The sequence below is a fragment of the Dasypus novemcinctus genome, chromosome X, assembly GCF_030445035.2.
Source record: "Dasypus novemcinctus isolate mDasNov1 chromosome X, mDasNov1.1.hap2, whole genome shotgun sequence".
Classification (NCBI taxonomy): Eukaryota; Metazoa; Chordata; class Mammalia; order Cingulata; family Dasypodidae; genus Dasypus; species Dasypus novemcinctus.
In genome coordinates this window covers 36,719,367-36,739,675 of record NC_080704.1, presented here as the reverse complement: position 1 = coordinate 36,739,675, position 20,309 = coordinate 36,719,367, and the positions used below count along the sequence as shown (strand labels likewise).

Below are 20,309 nucleotides of genomic sequence, written 5' to 3'. Positions count from 1 at the left end.
CTGATGCACGCAAGGAGTGCCCTGCCATGCAGTGGTGTCCCCCACGTAGGGAAGTCCCACGCACAAGGAGTGTGCCCCATAAGGAGAGCCGCCCAGCGCGAAAAGAAAGGTCAGCCTGCCCAGGAGTGGCACTGCACACACGGAGAGCTGACGCAGCAAGATGACGCAACAAAAAGAAACACAGATTCCCAGTGCCGCTGATAAGAATAGAAGCGGACACAGAAGAACACGCAGCGAATGGACACAGAGAGCAGACAACTGGGGCAGGCGAGGGGGGGAAGGGGAGAGAAATAAATTAAAAATAAATCTTTAAAAAAATGTTATATTAAACTCTTACAATTTCTACTTGATCCTGAGTGGGTCTCCTTCACTTTCCTATTTTCTAGTGTTTCCCTTCATACCGAATAATAATAATAGCAAATGTACTCTGTATCCAGCAATGCACTAAGTAATAAGAAAGTATAGAATAATTTAGAATTGAATGTAATATCTTCTTCTGGCTTCCACAGGTGTCTTGGGATACCACTCTGTCCTCATGCGTGACCACATTCCCCTTGCTTGCTTTGCTCTCCCTATGCTTGCCTCCTGGTTGTGATAGGAATGCTCATGCTTCAGGACTGTTACACTCCTTATTCTCCACCTGGAAAAGCTTTCCTCTCAATATACATATGGCTCCCTTCCTCACTTCCTTTGAGTCCTCTGGTCAAATGATACTTCCACATAGAGGCCTTTTTGATCATTATCTAGTCACTCTCTCTTCATCTTAATATATTTTTCAGTTGATTATGTTAATTTTTTATTCAAAAAGTCTCTATAAAATACATGTAGAAGTTTTAAAATAATGAAAAAGATAAATCTGCATATGAAGCCATTAAACTTAAGAAATAGATTATTATAAAAACTATTGATATCCCGTTACACCCCTCAATTTCCTTTCCCATGCCCCATGTCCATCCCCACCATCATTCACACACATCATTTGCCTATTCTCAGTGCCATTTCCTGCTCTTCCCATGACAACTACTTTTCCAGGCTCTCTTTTTAAACTGGCTCCAAGCTTTACTCAGCCAATGGGAGGCACTTTGGAGATAATTGAGGAGAAAAGGAGAAAAGCAAGAATATTTTATCCCATCTCTCTTTGCTTCAAGGGGGTATCTCCAGCAAGTGAGTGAGGATGAATCCTCCAAGGTTCTAGCTCCCTCTGAAAACAATTTCTCAAGGCTCCTACTTTCCACTAGGGAACCTCTTTGTGTATATAGCTCCTGCCGCGTGGCCCCAATTTTGGGGTTCTGATAATACTATCTCTCACCTTTTCCCCTTGTCCCTCTAACCTTCAGGGTGGTAGTAACTTCCAGCTATTGCTAATCTATGAGTTGGGCACCCTCCCTTATTTGAATACTCATTTATTCCAACATTTGTATATCTAGTTCTCTATCATAATTTCCTTTTATTTCATTTTCTGGCATGAAAGGATCTTTCTCTTTCTTTCTGTATATCCTCTCATTTTCTCTTTTCCTAGACTCTGATTGATACAATCCCCTTAGTTTTTCTTCACAGCAATTTATCTCTTTTAACAATTATAATTATTTATTTATTTCATTGCTTCCTGACCCATCAACTAGATTTTAAGCATCCTGAGAGCCAAGGCTTTTCTTTTAATTCCTTAAATCCTGGTACTCAAAGCACTGAATAAAAATTTGCTGCATGAAGGAATAATAAGTGAATGCTCTCATTGAATTCTCCCCAAAATATCATCAACCCCATTTTAATAAACAAGGTCTGAAATGTTAAAGGTTAAGTAATTTGCCAAAGCTAGTGAGTTCAGAGCCAGTGCTAAAGCCAGGTTTACTGAACTGCAGAGTCAGACTTCCTAATTGTCATGCTACGTAATCTTTTTCTGTAAAGACAAAGAAGCAATCCTGCTAGATGTTCATAAAAGCCCAATGATCTTTTTATAAACAAGTAAAATGCCACCATCTACCACAGATCATCTGAGTAAAATTGGTCTGATAATATCAGTTTTTGCAAGCTTCTAATATAAATTTGGCTTTTGCCTTTCACACAACAGAAAACAGGCAGTTTTCCAGAATGTGCATTTTCAAATTCAATTAAACCAAACTTTATGCAACTTGTAACTCATCAAAAATACCCCCAATGTATCTGCCCTCAGACTTCTGTCCTTCCAGATCACTTGCTCAGGTGCCTTCTCAGAAACAAAAATTTGCTTCATCATGACCATCAAAGCTCTTAAAAAGCTCCTTTTCTTCACTGATATTCATGAGCCCCATTTTTGCTTTTTAAAAAATTATCTAGGGTCGTGCTTATGCATGCCTCAGCAGGGTCCCAGAGACAGCCAAAGTAGATACAACCCCAGGTACTGGTTCTCCTGAGAGCTACAGAGACCCACAGATAGGTTCTATGATAATAGCAGATGGCTCTGAAGTTCAGTGCCTTGTCAGTTGGACCTCTTTGGAGTTTGTGTTCCTGAGTGTGATGGAGTTGGACACAGATGTGACCTTTCTACACATGTCGCCTCTGTCACTTTTACTGGACCTGTGGTTGGCACTGGAGTTGGTGTATACTCAGGAGACTTGAAACTCTGGACTGTCCATGTGACAGCCAGGCCCTGAGCCTCAGCAGTGCTCCAAAATGTATTCACCAAATGCAATGAATGTCCCATGATGATGAAAGAGGTTGTTGATTTGGGAGGATTGGGGTGATGGGGGTGTGAGATATGTGGGGACCTCTTATATTTTTTAATGTAACATTTTTTTTTAAATAGGAAAAAAATAAATACAATATGTATGGAGGTTTGGAATTCCCCCCAAAACAAATTATCTAGGGAAGCGGCTGCAGCTCAATCAGTTGGGCTCCCATCTACCAAATGGGAGGCCCTAGGTTCACGTCCCGGGGCCTCCTTGTGCAGGCAGGCTCACTCCCACGCTGTGGAGAGAGTCTGGCCCAGGTGCTGCAGAGTGCCATCCAGCCCGCAAGCACCGCAGAGAGCCAACTCAGCAAGGTGATGCAACAAAAAGGAGACAAGCAAAAAATGCAGAAGAGTGTGCAACAAATGGACAGAGAGCAAACAGCAGAGCAAGCCACAAAGGGGGGAGGGGAAATAAATAAAAATAAATACAGACACAGAAGAACACACAGTAGATGGACACAGAGAGCAGACAGCATGCAAAAAAACCCAAGGGGAGGGGGATAAAAAAATTATCTAGCATTCACATAAATGCATCTGGTGAGAAAAATAGTGAGAAACACTATTTATATGACAGGAGTGAGGTTTAAAATACCACAGAGCTTTCAATAAAAAAATCAGAAGTGCTCAGATAAAATAAGGCCACTTAAAATAAATTTGGGGAGGAGCTCCCAAATAAATATATGCACATTTAATAAATGCTCATTATCCATTTCTAACATACTCTTTAAAATTATCTTAATGTTTGGAAAATCCCATTGAATAGCATGCAAAATGGTTTCTTACATTCTTCTCCTTAAGTTTTGAGGAAATTGGTATATAGGTTGACACCCATATCTAGCTACAAAAATCATGCTTTAAATAATGCCAGTTGGTATAGTGGTTTAAAATAATGCTTTGCACATGATTTCATTTATTTAGAAAATTATCAGCCATTATCTCTTCAAATATGGATTCTGTTCCATTCTCTCTCTCTAAATTTCTGGTATACATTTATGTTAGACCTTTTTTTTCATTTTAAAAGCAATTTATTGAAGTATATAATTCATACATGAACACACATAAACAATAAGTATATAGTAAAAAAATGGGAACTAACAAAAATTGTATAACATCATATAGGGCTCCCATACATCACCCCACCATAAATACCCTGCAGTACCTGGCAATACCAGTAATCGTTATATACCCTGAAGAATTGAGAACAGTGACATAAAGAGACATCTGCACAATGATTTTCATAGTGGCATTATTCATACTTTCCAAAAGATGGAAATAACCCATGTGTCCACCAACTGATGAATGGATATATAATGATATTATGTATCATACATATATACACACACAGTGGAAAATTATACATATATACACACACAGTGGAAAATTATTCAGCCATAAGGAGAAATGAACTACGAATCATATGACAATGAGGATGAACATGGAGGACATGTAGAATGAACCAAGCCAGGCACAAAAAGACATACTGTATGATTTTGCTGTTATGTTAGCCCATTCTATTGTTTTTATCTGTCTTCTATCCTCTCTTCTATATTTTCCATCCTCTTTTCTCTCCATGCTTCATTCTGAAAATTTTATTCTTATCTATCTTCAGATTTACTAATTCCCTCTTTAGCTGTGTCTAATCTGCTGTTAGATCACTGAGTTCATATTTTCACTTACTGCATTTTTCAGTTCTAGAATATGTTTTGATTTCCTCTAAAATGTGACATGTCTTTTTTATGGTTTTCAGTTCTCTTCCAAAATTTTCAAACTCGTCTTAATCTCCTTGATTATAATCAGTATAGCCACTTAAACTTTATAAACATTAAATGTTATATACATGTGATTAATAATACATACAGGTATATATACACACATATACATACACACATAAGGGAAAGTGGAAAATTATGTTGTTTGATAGTGGTTTGGGCTTTGAACCAGATGGCCCTAATTTAAAATCCTGGTTCTAACACTTGACTACAAGCACAGTTGTTGGCTGTGCTTTTATAGCCTCAGTTTCCCCAATTGTAGAGGGGGATAGCAATGTATATCTCACAGATTAATTTTTAAGAATTAACTGTTATAATAACAATTATAATGTATGCATGATTATTATTTGAGTTCCTGACACACACTAAGCACACAGAAATTGGTTTAATTTAGAAAAAATAGAGGTGGTATGATGTAATTGAAAAATATTAAGGGCATTAGATAATGATATTGTTTTCCCCCAAAACAAATGATAATAATGGAAGTTGCTGTGAAAGTCAGATATATTTGGATTCCAATTGGTTTCTCCCTTCTCTATGTGTGACCTTGGGCAAATTACTCATACTTCCTGTTCCTCCATTTCTTGATTTGAAAAAATGAGTTTAATAACACAAACCTTGAAGGGATAATACGAGGATTCAAAGTAATATATGTAAAGTTTTGAACATAAAACCAGGCATTTAGTAGGAATTTATCTTAATCATCATAATCATATACAAATCCATATTTTCAGGTTTTGTGCTCTTTTAATATTTGAAATTATACTGTGTTTGAGTTTGCTGACAATTTAAGAAAACATAATAACTAAATTTAAAGCAGTTAAATTGTTCTCACTCTGCACCGCTCCCCCCCCTCCCCCACCTTTTGCTGAAGTTTTCGACAGTTTGCCACCCCTACGCTATCAGGAGACAATGAGTACAATCCTGACATGGATCCAGCAGTCAGAAATGAAACTCTCTAAACCTCAGGTTGCTGTCACTGAGTATGAAATCATGGAGCAGAGACTCGGGGAGTTGCAGGTCTGTAGAAATTTGAATCTTCTAAAAAATAAAGTTTGGATCTCATTTATAGAACAATCATATCAGAGTAACTAAAATACTTTTAGCATTAATATAATTGCGGCAAGGCAAGCATGATACTCAGCCAGTTAAAGAAACAAATGAAGAGGAGATTTTAAATTGCAGTATTTCATGCTTTTTTTGTCTTTGTTCTACAATATACATATGCTATCTTTGAAGGCAATATATTGTATATTCTCTCTACTTAATGTGCATTTTCAGACACATTGATTTGGATTATTATAAAAGTCATGGCATTATTTTCCTTCTCTGTTTCCAGATTTATACTACCACTCACTTTTCCAAATAGGAGTAAATCAATGTATTTATAAAATTAGTTTGAATTTAAATACCAGTCATATGTTATAATGAACTTAGTAATTTCATGAGTTCTAATAACTAAATTTTTAGCAGCCTTGAATCAGGAAAGATAAAATACTAATAAGGAATTTGAAAGACAGAATTTATTAACAGATTTTAGAATGCTTTTCCTATGTAGTTCTAAAACATCTATGTCTTATAACCAATCATACCTTTTATGACATGAAAACATATTCATTAATTCTATTTAGATGCTGAGAAAAGATGTCAACATTTTGAGAATTTTAAATTAAAACATTTAAAATTTTAACTTTGTTATATCGAGTCCTTTTTTAAATTAAATATTTTTCTTAAACTAAGGTCACTTTAGAAATGTCTCTTCAGAGAAATGGTTATATGAAAATTTTCCAGTATATAAGGTCTTATGTAGACTGACTACATCTTCTACTATAATACCAAAGAATATGCAGCTGTTTGGTCTTTCCAACTTCCTTTTTGTTGTTGTTTTTAATACTTGGCATAATGATTCTAAAATTTACCAAGAAGGGTAAGTGACCCAGTAGAACTAATAACTTTATTGAAAACCAAAAGTATGGAGGGCATGCACTATCATGTATTAAAACTTTTACAAAAGTTCAGTTATTAGAAGGTAGAGTAAATATACAAGAAATGATGAGTAAATGAGTAGAACAGAATATGTTCTGCTCAAGTGAGGAAGGGAAAAATTCTTTAATAAATATTTATGAGAAAATGTATTAACTTTAAAAAGTTAAGTTAGAGCCTCCCTCAAAAGTTATTCAATTAAAAATATCAATTAAAATTGATTAAAAAGTACAATTTTCAATAAAACATAAATTTTTGATAAATTGTTAGTGAAAATTTATTAAAACATAGGATGGAGAAGCATAAAAAAATCAATGCAAACACTCATAAAGATTATAAAAATACCAGAGACAAATTTTTTTAAAAAGTGAGGCCATGGTAAAAAGTTATTTCTATGATTAAGGGAAAAGCCATTAATGAGGAAATCACCAACCAATTACCTGTGAAAATGGTAATTTGAATTGTAAAGGATGAACTACAGATTTACAAAACATATCATTTCCCACCTAATGCAATAAACAAACAAACAACAACAACAAAAAACCCAGTTATAATAAGTGCAGCTCTGGCAGTGGTGAGCTAAATATTATCATGTATCAGTGTGAATGTAAATTGAATATAAATAAAATTTGTCAATACTCCTAATAATGAACATGCAAAAGATCATTCATTTTTACATGTGTATGCTATTTCCATGAAATCTATCTTAATGAAATTATCAGGGTATTTAAAGATAAAATAGAAAGATGGTAAACAGACAAACCAACCTTATTTGTGGGAGTACAGAACTAAAATTATTGTATAGACTTAATAATGGTGAATGGTTAAATGAGCTAGAGAAAAAACATTAAAATTTACTTTAAAAAATAATAATGACTTGGGAAAATGCACATCATAAAATGCCAAGTTCAAAATGACATTAGTAACTAGTCATAAGGGAACAATGAAATGAAATAGCTCATAACTGTTAATAATATATTAATGCAACCATAACAGTTACATGTTTGACAAATTCTCAAGGAGATGTTATAGGTCAAGTTATAAAAGAAGGAATAATTGTAAATATGTGTGTATAATATAACCAGGGAAGCAGATTTGGCTCACCTGATAGAGTGTTTACCTACCACATGGGAGATCCAGGGTTCAAACCCAGGGCCTCCTGGCCCATCTGGTGAACTGGCCCACGCACAGTGCTGATGCGTACAAGGAGTGCCGTGCCATGCAAGGGTGTCCCCCGCTTAGGGGAGCCCCACACATAATGAGTGTGCCCCGTAAGGAGCCAGCTGCCCTGTGCGAAAAAAATGCAGCCTGCCCAGGAGGGGTGCCGCACACATGGAGAGCTGATGCAGCAAGATGATGCAACAAAAAAAGAGGTGCAGTTTCTCAGTGCCACTGACAATAATACAAGTGGACACAGTAGAACACACCATGAATGGACACAGAGAGCAGACAATGGGGTGGGGAGGGGAGATAAATACATAAAATTAAATAAAAAATAATATAACCAGATATACAACTAATTATGCATAGAAGAACCCCTAAAAGTTTATATAAAATATTAATTTTAAATAGTGGGTGGTTTTTTTCTTTCTTTTTTTTATCATGAGCATTTGTTACTTTATATCCAGAAAGTAACATTTAAAAATATATAGAGTAGGGGAAACCTAAAGATAGCTATTTTCTTATAAGAGTTGCATAGATTATGCATGAAAATGTAAAAAAAAAAACAATAAATTCTCCCCAAATTACCCTGGAATTTTACCATAATACTATAAATAGAGACATGTCCTTTGGTATATATGAAACTTAATTGACAAAAATTTAATCAATGTGTTTTGTTATACCAAGTATCAGTATGATTTAGTTGTAGTTTCACCTAGGAAGATAAGTGTTTGCCTTCTGGAGGGCTCAGTATAATGAAGTTAAATTCCTTTAACTGCATCATTAATGACTGTTATTAATATAAAGTTATGCTGCAATACAATTTGGTGTGCAATTAGCTATGTGTACTCTTCATCTAGATATAGTTTGCATAAATTTGACATTGTTTATAAAAAGAAGCATGTCTTTTTAGTAAAATATTGCTGAATAATGTGCAAATGACTCGTGGAGAAATATGGAATTTACAGCTAGTAATTTGGTAACTAATATTATATCAGCTATTTTGCTTGTATTTTTAATCATATAGCTTTCATGTTAAATGAAAATCAACTATAATTCATCAATTATTATAAATGTAGTTTGTTTGTTTCATCTGCAGGCTTTACAAAGTTCTCTGCAAGAGCAACAGAGTGGCCTAAATTATCTCAGCACCACTGTGCAAGAGATATCAAAGAAAGCACCCTCTGAGATTAGCCACAGATACCGATCAGAATTTGAAGGGATTGAAAGCCGCTGGAAGAAGCTCTCCTCCCAGCTGGTTGAACATTGCCAAAAACTAGAGGAGCACATGACTAAACTCAGAAAAATTCAGGTAATTTGATATTTTACTTTTATTCATTGTTTCTTTTCCTTTTTCCTGCTAACAATGTACTATGTAACTTAAAGGCAAATAGATGTCTGACATCCAGAGTCTTTCAAAGACAGTATAAGCTCAAAAAACACAAATCCTGCTCAAAGGAGTATAGTTGACTTCGTCTTAGAAAAAAAAAATAGGGTTCTGCTTCATGGATTTTCTTTAGAATGAATTTGGTTTTTCACCAGTGCTAATTGGAATTAAGCATGTTCTTAACACAATGATTTCAAAGCCTATCTTTCCTTTAGTTTGGTTGTCTTTAAAACATAGGTATCATTTAGCTTATGAAGCTAAACACTTACATATTTTACATAAATTAGTGATGTCATTTCATCAACATATTTTAACTTATAATTGTATGTGATATATACATATGTATACTATGATACTCTTTGTTTTTCTTTATTTCTGTGGGATCAGTGGTGATATCACCTTTCTCATTTCTTATTTTGTTTATTTGCATCTTCTTTTCTTCTTTGTTAGTCTAGCTAAGGGTTTGTTGATTTTATTGATCTTCTCAAAGAACCAGCTCTTTGTTTTATTTTTTCTAGTGCTTTCTTATTTTCTTTTTAATTTAGTTCTGCTCTAATCTTTGTTCTTTCTTTCTTTCTTCTTCCTTTAGGGTTAGTTTGTTGGGTTTTTTTTGCTAATTCCTCCAAGTGTACAGTTAGGTCTTCAAGTTTACCTCTTCTTTTTTGATATATGAGTTTATGGTTATGAATTTCCCCATCAGTAGAGCTTTTGCTGCATCACATATATTTTGGTATCTTGTGTTGTCATTTTCATTAGTTTCAAGGTAGTTACTGATTTCTTTTGAGATTTCCTACTTGACCCACTGTTTGTCTAAATGTATGTTGCTTAACTTCCATATCTTTATGCCTAATCTGGTTCTCTGACCCTTACAGATTTCCAGCTTCATTCCATTGTGGTCAGAGAAATTATTTTGTATGATTTTAATTTTTCTGAATTCACTGAGACTTTCTCTGTGGCCTAGTATGTGGTCTATCTTGGAGAATGTTCCATGTGTGCTTGAGAAGAATGTATATCCTGCTCTATTTGAGTATAGTGTGATGTATATGTCTATTAGGTCCAGATCCCCTAATATATTATTCAAAGTCTTTTTTTCTTTATTGATTCTGTTGAGATATTCTGTATAATGGTGTTAATGGTGTATTAAAGTCTCCCACTATAATTGTAGAGGCATATATTCCTCCACTAAATTTTTCCAGTGTTTGCCTCATGTATTTTGAGGCACCCTGGTTGGGTGTACAAATGTTTACAATTGTTTTTTCTTCTTGAAATATTACCCCTTTAACTAATATATAGTGACCATCTTTGTCTTTCACAATAGTTTGCATTTAAAGTCTATTTTGTTTGATATTAATATAGCTACTCCTGCCCTTTTTTGGTTATTGTTTGCTTATAAAATTGTTTTCCAGCCATTCACTTTCAACCTCCTTGAATCCCTGGGTCTAAGGTGAGTTTCTTATAGACGGCATGTAGATGGGTCGTATTTCCTTATCCATTCTGCCAATCTGTGTCTATTGACTAGTGAGTTTAATCCATTAACACTCAGTATTATTACTCTCAATAAATTACTCACCTTAGCCATATATTTTTTTGGATTTGTGTATGCCATATGTTGTTTTTATTTCTTTTTGTCTTTTTAGTTGTTCTTCCATTCTCCTTCAACTCTGTCTCTCCTTTTTTTTTTCTTTCAACCTGCAGAACTCCCTTTAGTATTTCTTGAAGGGCAGGTTTCTTATTGGCATACTCTCTTAGTTTCTGTTTATCTGTGAATATTTTGAACTCTCCATCATTTTTGAATGCCAGCTTTTCTGGCTAGAGTATTCTTGGCTGAAATTTTTTCCTTTTAGTACCTTGACTATGTCATACCACTGCCTTCTTGCCTCCATGGTTTCAGAGGAGAAATCAGCTCTTAATCTTATTGAGCTTCCCTTGTATGTGATGGTTCTCTTTTCTCTTGCTGCTTTCAGTATTCTCTCTTCGTCTTGAGCATTGAATAATTTGACAAGTATATATCTTGGAGTAGACCTGTTGGTATTTATGCTGTTTGGGGTGTGTTGTGCTTCCTGGACATGTACATCCATCTCCCTCAATAGGTTTGGGAAGTTTTCAGCCATTATTTCCTCCAACACCCCTTCTGTCCCCTTTTCCTTCTCTTCTCCTTCTGGGATGCCTATAATTTGTTTGTGCATTTTGTGTTGTAATTCAAATCCCTAAGTCCTTGCTGTATTTTATCTGTCTTTTTATCTATCAATTCTACTATCTGTTTGATTCCAAATGTACTGCCTTCCCCATCACTAATTTTTTCTGCTTCCTGTTCAAATGCTGTTATTTGCTTGAGAGTGTATTTTTTATTTCTTCAGGTGTGCTGCTCATCACCATCATATCTGTTATCTTTTTGGGTTTGTTTACAATTTCTTCAGAATGCTCTCCAAATGTTTTCTTAATATCCTTAATATCTTCCTTCACTTCAATAAGTTGGTACATAATATTTGTTTGGACAGCTTTGATTAGTTGTTCGATTTTCTGATCCTCTTCCTGGTTTTTAGTTTGTTCATTTGACTAGGCCAAGTCTTTCAGATTAGTGGTCTGGTTTGTAATTTTTTGTTGTTGTCTGGTCATTATTTTATCTTGATGGGTTTGTTCAGTTCATTATCTTTTCTGTCTAGTCTCAGGTTTTATTTAGTTGCTGTTTTTGTGTTTGTGTTAAGTTTTCTCTTTGACACTTTGTTCTTCTTATTGTATTTCCTTGTTGTTATCTAAGTTCCCTTGAAGGAAAAAGATTAGGGCCAGGGAAAGCAAAAGAGGTAAAAAAGGAAAAAGTGTAATAACAATATTGATAGTAAAAGTTAGCAAAAGAACCATGTAAGACCTAGGAGAATGAATATTAAACTCGTGTAAGCAGTATTTAGTTTTAGGGTTGAAAAGAAAAGGAGTATCTACAATGAAATGGGAAACTGAATATGGAGAAGAATGTAGTATGAATTAAGAGGAAGGGTGATGAGGAGAGAGAGAAAGAGAAAAGAAAGGATAAAAATGGAAAGAGTTAATAAAAGATAGGAAACGAGTATCAGTGTTAGAAATAAAAAGGCAGAAAAATTGGAGGATAAACAGAGAGAGGTAGAATGTAAGAGCAACAACAGAAGGCAGAAGATAGAATGAAGTAGGAGGGAAAAGGGATAGTGATTGTAGCCAAAATCAGTTTGCATGGTAAAGAGGAAATTGAGGAAGAGGAAACATAGGAAACAAGAGACAAGCTGGCAGGACCTAATTAGAACAAAAGGGGGGACAGGGATCAAGAGGAAGGGAAGACAAGAAAATAAAAAAAAAACAAAACAGACAAACCCCAAGCAAGGAGTCAATCAAACACTAATAATAAACAGATTTCCCTCTTAAGTCCCTGTGGAGTTTGTCAGGCTTCCAGTGTTTATCAATCAGTTACCCTGCAGCTTTCTCACTGTAGATTTTGAAGTGTGTTTTCGTGAGTAAACTAAGGTAAATTATATAACAAAAATAACTTTTTTTTTTTTAGGAAAAATTAGAGACTCAAGGGAAGCTAATACAAGGATAATGTCTATGTTTTCCCTGTCCTAAAGTATCAGCTAGATGTTTAATATCCCAGTGGGCCACTATTCTAAGAGCAGCTGGAAATCGAACTAGAGACCTTGTATATTCAAGGCTGAAACTCCTCCGCTGAACCAAACCTTCTCGGAAGTATTGACTCTTTGCAATTGGATAAACTGCTAATTAGGAATCTGTCCTTCCTCCCCCCCCCCTTTTTTTTCCCTAACTGCTTTCTCTCCCAGGGTAGCAGGAAGCAATAACCTGTGTGAGAATTCCCTTTTGAAATTCAAACGGGACCCTGGTGACTTAACTCACCACAGAAAATGACTTTCAGTCTGTTTGAGAGAGAGCACCCACACCCTAAATATGCTCTTGGAAGGTTATTAAGCACTTCCTACTGTCCCTCTCCCTTAGGTGAGTTGCACAGGACTAGTTAATTGCCTGACTCCACCTTCTATCAGACCAATTTTCCCTATCCCAGGGAGGTTAATTCAGGCTGCCTTGGCAGATTCGCCTCTCCCCTCTTCCTGGATTCTCCTCAAGCCAGCTGGTATGTTCCTCAAAGCTCAAAAAAGGGGTCCAGGCAACAGAACCCGCACTCAGCGGATCCCTCTCCACCCTTCACCAAAACACTCCCACTCTCGGAGTTTGTCTCTTCTAGCTGACTGACCGGCAAGTGTCAGGGAATGCTGAGGCTTCCTGCCCTGAGGGAGGGGCTTAGCCTTCCCATCCCTCAGCTCTAGTCTCAAGTGCCAGAATTTATGGTTTTAACTTGAGCAATCACTCTTTCTGTTGCGCTCTCTCCAGATCGATGTCCTGAAGCCTCCTGCTTTGTGGGTTCCCAAAAGAGCTCACTCAGGCAGGATTTTGCCCCCACTCAGCTGTTTTTTGTAGGAGAGATGATGTGGGTGTACTTACTCCAACACCATCTTGCCTCTCCTCCCCTCCTTTTCTTGACTAGTGTCCCCTTTCTCCATCTTCAAAGTAAACATCTTCAAATCTCTCCTACTTTCTACCCCCCTCTCTCTTTGATCATCTAGCTTCTCTCTTATAAGGATTCTGATGATTATATTGGGCCTACTAAGATGATCCAAAACACTGTCCTATCTCAAAATCCTTAATTTAAACACAGTTGCAAAACCCCTTTTGCCATGTGAAGTAATATATCAAGTTCTAGAATTAGGGCGTGGATATCAACAAGGGGCCATTGTTGAGTCTGCCACACTGTGGTAAATGTAATGGCAATAGTCAACAAAAGTATCCAACATAGAGTAAGAAAAGGGGTTATGAAATGTTCTTGGAACACAGCTTTTCTGGGCCATATTTTGAATAAGTATCATTTAGTCAGAAAAAAAGAAGGAAAAAGTGTTCCTGATAAAAGGAGCAGTGTGTTTGATTAACTGAAAGTTTGATAATGGTGAGACAAAAGATATGTCTGGGGATTAATGAAATATATTTTGGGGAAAAAGTGTCTGGAAGCATATCATTAGTGGATCTACTATGTCATGCTGTAAATGAATTTTAAACTAATATCATTAGGATTAAAAGAATAGTAATGTTGAATCGTTACTGCTATTAAATGATTTCATTTGTGTTTTCAAAATATCATTAAGAAAAGAGGGCCCAGTAGTTAGGGCATCCGTCTACCATTGGGAGGTCCGCGGTTCAAACCCCGGGCCTCCTTGACCCGTGTGGAGCTGGCCATGCGCAGCGCTGATGTGCGCAAGGAGTGCCGCGCCACGCAAGGGTGTCCCCCGTGTGGGGCAGCCCCACGCGCAAGGAGTGCGCCCATGAGGAAAGCCGCCCAGCGTGAAAAGAAAGTGCAGCCTGCCCAGGAATGGCGCCGCCCACACTTCCCGTGCCGCTGACGACAAAAGAAGCGGGCAAAGAAACAAGACGCAGCAAATAGACACCAAGAACAGACAACCAGGGGAGGGGGGGGGAATTAAATAAATAAATAAATAAATAAAAAAAGAAAAGAAAAGAAAAGAGGAGGGAGCAAGGAGGAAAATACTGTCACCAATATGGATAATGGAAAAGAGTGAGGCAAGACTGAGGCAGGCACCAAAAAGAGCTAATGCAGTAAGGAAGGAACCGATACAAGACCTGAACTAAGTCAGTGGCGATGAGGAAGAGAACAAAACCAGAGCTGAGAGATATCAGCTAGGTGATAATATTGAAGTTCTTAGATTTAGTCAATTGCTTTTACCATTATTATTATTACTTATATCCAGGGGAAACTCTCTGTAAAGCATCTCTTTTAGATAGAAATTTAATTAAGAATGGAGAAATAGCACATCTGTACAGCATAGTTGGATTGTATGGAAATAAAGACATTTGACAGTGATGCATTTGAAAACTATAGCAAATAAAAGCAGCAGGGAAAAAAGACAATATGGAAGAACAATGGGAGGTACTTAGCTACTTATAAATTATAAATGATGGCATCTTTTTATCTAATCATTCCTTCAAACTTGTCAGGCAAATAAGAAATTAAAAGCAAAAACTTTCTTTCTAAGGATGATGAAATCCTGGTCTGAAAGTTCCCAACTGGAGGGACTATTTAAACAGTCAACTGTAGAAAACAATTTGTGGAGTTCAGGTTTAGGGAGGCTATAAAGACACCATTACATTGAGTTTATAGTTCGTAGTTTGTTTTATGTACTGTAAGGGCACATTGTTAGTATTATCATGAGTTGTTTTGTAACTAAAAATTTCTCTAGAGGGAGATATGATTTAATGTTCTCGAGAGTAACATCATAAAACCACATTTGGTAGTGATTTTTTATTTTTAACAATAGCAAACTTCATACACCAGTGCTCATATAGTAGACCATAAAAATGCAGTCTTAGTAAAAATTCTTTTTCCTGAAGAGCTACTTACAGACATTCTTCAAACATGGAAATTGTTTTTTGTCTTGTGTTCAGTCATATCACTGTGATAAATTGTGTTACGAGCAGTCAGCACCCCAATAATGCCTTAAACTTGTTCTCTGATTCCAGAATCACATAAAAACCCTGAAGAAATGGATGGCTGAAGTTGATGTTTTCCTGAAGGAGGAATGGCCTGCCCTCGGTGATTTAGAAGTTCTAAAAAAGCAGCTGAAACAGTGCAGAGTAAGATTGTTAGATGTCTTTCATATGAATTTATGTATATGTATATATGATGTATATAATAACCATTAATATAACCATTAATTCAAACAAATAACATTATAACATATAAATATGTAATGGTTTATATATATTGATGGTTTACAAATGGGGGCAATTTTGTCCCCCAGAGGACATTTGGCAATGCCTGGATACATTGGTTATTATAACTTGTGGGGAGGGGAACTACTAACATCTACTTTGTAGAGGCCAGAGGTGCTGCTAAACATCCTACAACATACAAGACAGCCGACTGCATCAAAGAATGATCCAGCTCAAAATGTAAATAGTTGTCAGGTTTTAAAAAATCTCTGGATTAAATAAAAGAGAAACAGACAAAGCATTGCATTTGACTCAAACTTCACTTTACAAGATTACTTTAATCTAAAATGCAGTTTAATTTAAAGATATAGACTTCTCTGAGCTATTTGTTATATCTTATTATAGATTATTAGTCATACTGTGTTGCTCCCTCCCCTCCACATATAAAGTACTGTATTATAACATAACACCATAAGGATTTTTGAAATTGCATTCATTATGCCATTGTAATCCTGCAGGAAGAAAGGTTTTTAAAGACTTTTCTTTACAAATAAATACTTTAAAAAAACAATAACGCCACATTAGAAATAAACCTCACACCCATCTTGCATTTCTGTAAACAATTGCTGAAATATCCTGTGTTTGAAAGTCAAAATTATTTTTTAAAAAAACCACTAATTTATAAAGCCTTTAACTAATAAGTAATATTAAATTTATTTTCTTTTGTTTCTGATGTAAGTAAAGCAGCAATGATTCTTTTTCATTCATACCTTAAAAACCAAGGCAAAGATGTTATACAGAGTTTTATTTTTTCCAATTTCAAAATACAAAATTCATGTATAATGCTGTGATTCATATTTACTAATTATGTTTCCTATCTTTGTTGTGTTTCCAATATGTGGTGGTAATATTTTCAGCTAGACTAAACTGACTTATTTTCTTAGCTTTTAGTCAATGATATTCAGACAATTCAGCCCAGTCTAAACAGTGTCAATGAAGGTGGGGAGAAGATAAAGAATGAAGCAGAGCCGGAATTTGCTTCCAGACTTGAGACAGAACTCAGAGAACTCAACACTCAGTGGGAATACATGTGCCGACAAGTATGTACCATCTCTTTGAGTACAGCCTAATTAAAAATTTTAATGTCTCCTTTCACTGTTACCCTTTTAAAAAAATTTTGTCCCTGGGTATATTAATGCTTTAAGGCATGATTAACTCAGATGAATTAGCCATTGTCTAGCATATACAGGTATTTTCATAATAGATACTGTAAATAGAATCTAGTTATCCTATTGAGATCTTAAAGTGACCTTCTTGGATAAAACTTAGTTTTAAAAGGTACAGTAATACTGAAAAATTATCCTATTCTTAGGCACTATTTTCATTGAATGTTTTCTCCGTTGCATAACTTTTTAAGAGTAATTGGACTGACAAAAGATGCTTTATGCAAGGGTACATGGTACAGGAATAAAATGAATGATAATACATGTTTATGCACAAATACAATAAATAATTTTCACTTCTGATTGTTATTAAGAGTTCTGAGTTCAACTTTTTCAAAACATTGATTTCAATAAAAGAATTAAGAATAGGAAAGAGTTAAGAATAGCTCGATATAAAAAACAAAATCTAATTGTACATTCATGTTTGAACTCATTTTTATACATCAGAATGCCTTTTAAAGATAACTTTTAAAATTTCAATATTAAATTATGGAAAGGAAGCTATTATATGTACAATCAATGTATGCTACATATTTCTTGTTCAAAAGATGGAATTTTGACCTTAATCAGTGATTACTTTGAAATTTACCAATACCTTTTTTGAAGTTAATGAGAGGTTTCAATCTATGTTTGTTAGAGACAGTCTTTGGTTATTTCTAAACAACCTTTCAAAACTGAAAAGAAATCATGCCAAAAGGAAAACACAAAATTTTAAACAGAAAAGAATTTAGAAAAGTCAAAGCAAGTCACCTAGCTAATATAATCTCTGACAAATGCTCAACAGATCTGTTAACTCAACAGATGAGATAGCCTTGGGTCAGCTATCTTGCATTCTTCCCCTGGAGTAAGTCAGTCCTAGAAGAGATAGAAAATAGTAGAATATATCATCAAGTTTTTATGGAAGGCAAGTATGAAATGTGTTTGTTTGTTGAATGTTCTTAATCGATGAATAGAAGGAACACCAATTCCAATTCATTTAAAGCATGGAATATAATAACAGCTCTCTCTGTATAACCACAATGCTATGACTCCTCAAGGTTTTCACATTGTAGAAGTGTAATTTATAAAGCATTTCTATTCTTAAGCTGTCCTCAATGAAGACCTTCCGTGTGTTATAAAAATGTGTCAAGATTTGGTTGTTCATGGGAAGTCTTAAACATATTAACCAGGCCATGTTACATAACCAAGATTCCATGGATTCCATCTATGTTCTGATCTCATTTTACAATCCTAGAAGTTTTTGTGTCTCTGGTTCTTCTTGGAATATCACACAGCCCATGCTATGACATTATTGCCATATGACACACAGTTCAATGGAAGGAATCATGCACTCAAGGGGAGAAGACAGTAAAAGCAGAGAAGTCATGCTTGGGCAAGTGTTGGTACCAATTCAGGATTCCAGGGAAAAAACTGGAAATGAAGTATAAATCTATACATTATAGCAATGTCTAAACAGAAAGGGAGGGTACTGTCTGGTCACTATCTAATTAGTTGTGAGGGTGGCAATAGGACCAGTAGTTTGAAGAATTTCCTACAATTTCCTCTTGTGCCACTAACCAGACACCTCTCTGGACTTTAATTTTCTTCTCTATTGGGTTAAAAATACTCATTTCCTATTAGATGCCAAGGTCTCAGAAAATACTAATGATTAAGAACAGATTTGTCCAAATGGCTGATATACTTGGTGATACTTTGAGATTCCATGATCTGATTTTGGAGGCATGTAATAGCTAGAAATCCTTAAAATTCTACATTTTATAAATCCAAATGAAAAACATCAAGATTCTAGTTATTTCTACAATAAAAGAAAAACTACAATTAAAATAACCCCTAAGATAATTAACTAGACTCAACAAAAGAAATAAAAGGAAGACAGAAAGAAGGAAGGAGGAAAGGAAGGAAGCAGGAAAGGAGGGAAGGAGTGAAGGAGGGAGGAAGGGAGAAAGGCAGACTTTAGAAAGGCAAATGGTACACAATTTATATAGTCTGGTAGCACACAGGCCATATCATCTATGACTGGTGCATGTATTTTTTTGGCCCACACTGCATATTCAAGCATTTAAATTAGATGGCAAGTTAGAAGTGGAAGTTTTATATAAAATTATGTATTTCTGACTACTGAAAAAGCAGACTATTTTTCAACAATAGTCTTAGCATTTCTGTTCATAGAAACTGTCAGCTGGAGCTGACGAACAGGCCCTCCATTTACAAGGGGAAAGAACTCTCCATTTTTCCTCAGACTCCACCATATCTGGGTACAGTGGGCATTTGAGTTTGCAACCTTAGCAAACTGAACTATGAGAAATAAGTGAAAAGCCCTTGCCTTCTGTCATTTCTCTACTTTTTAAATTTTTCCCAGATGGTAGGCACATTTTATCTCTTAAGTTTCTTACTGCCGAACAGCTTTTCTCAATCTTTTTGTATGTCCGAATTGCTACTTAACAGCCCTTTATTATCAGCACTTTTGGTTGTGAAAACCCACATATGCTCACTCTAAGGCCGTGCATCTGCTCTAACTATATCATGGGTGAACTGGATTTCAGCTATTTTATTACAAACATTTTTTGAAGTAGATCGTTAAGCTGCCTATTTCTTTATGTCATCCCCTATAACTTCTTTCCTTCTTAATGTATTGGTAATAGAGAGATACACTGATATTTTTCTGTCCTGTGTTCTAATTGAGAGAGGGGCAATCAAGGGAAAGCCACTCTGACTAGAGCAGGGTGAGCCAGAGAAAATGGATTGGAAATAAGGGTCATGAATGGTTTTATACTCCAAAGAGGATTTCATCTATACATATTTGGAAACCATTAAAGATATTTAGGCATAGAAATGGCATCATCTATATGATTGTTTAAAAGTTTGTTATTTCTTCCTCTTATATGAAGAACAGATCGAAGGGAACCTGAGCAGAAGCAAGTAGGAAGTACAGTGGTCCAGGTAGGAAAGGATATTGGAATAGACAAGGACGATGCTCATGAAGATGGAGAGACATGAACAAATGTAAAATATACCATCCTCTTGTGACAAAATGATTGATTCATTGTTCAGTCCTCTCCAAAACTTTTCTCAATCCTTCCATCGAGGTGGAGCTGGTTAGAATACTTAATTTCTCTGTCTCATTACTGTTTATTATATTTTATGCTATTTTACCCAGTATACATTGATTAAGATGAAGAAGGAGGCTGCTAACCTGGGCAAACTGAACCAAGCTGATGGTGGGACTCAAAGTTTATTAAAATTTCTGTCCTCCAGCAAGCTTATGTTACTCATGTGCTCAATATTATATTTAAATAATATAGTCTTATTTTTCTTTTTTTCTAACA

General features: G+C 35.5%; 1 protein-coding gene across 3 annotated transcripts in view; it reads left to right on the top strand.

The window, feature by feature from the left end:
• The window catches only part of DMD (dystrophin), a 2,676,723-nt gene that overhangs the window by 1,215,656 nt on the left and 1,440,758 nt on the right, over positions 1-20,309 (top strand). For all 3 annotated transcript variants that reach the window (XM_058291720.2, XM_023592525.3, XM_058291721.2), the window contains 4 exons: positions 5,351-5,496; positions 8,720-8,932; positions 15,569-15,682; positions 16,705-16,860. In XM_058291720.2, the coding sequence (XP_058147703.1) occupies positions 5,351-5,496; positions 8,720-8,932; positions 15,569-15,682; positions 16,705-16,860 (629 nt within the window). The remainder of the gene's footprint in view (positions 1-5,350; positions 5,497-8,719; positions 8,933-15,568; positions 15,683-16,704; positions 16,861-20,309) is intronic.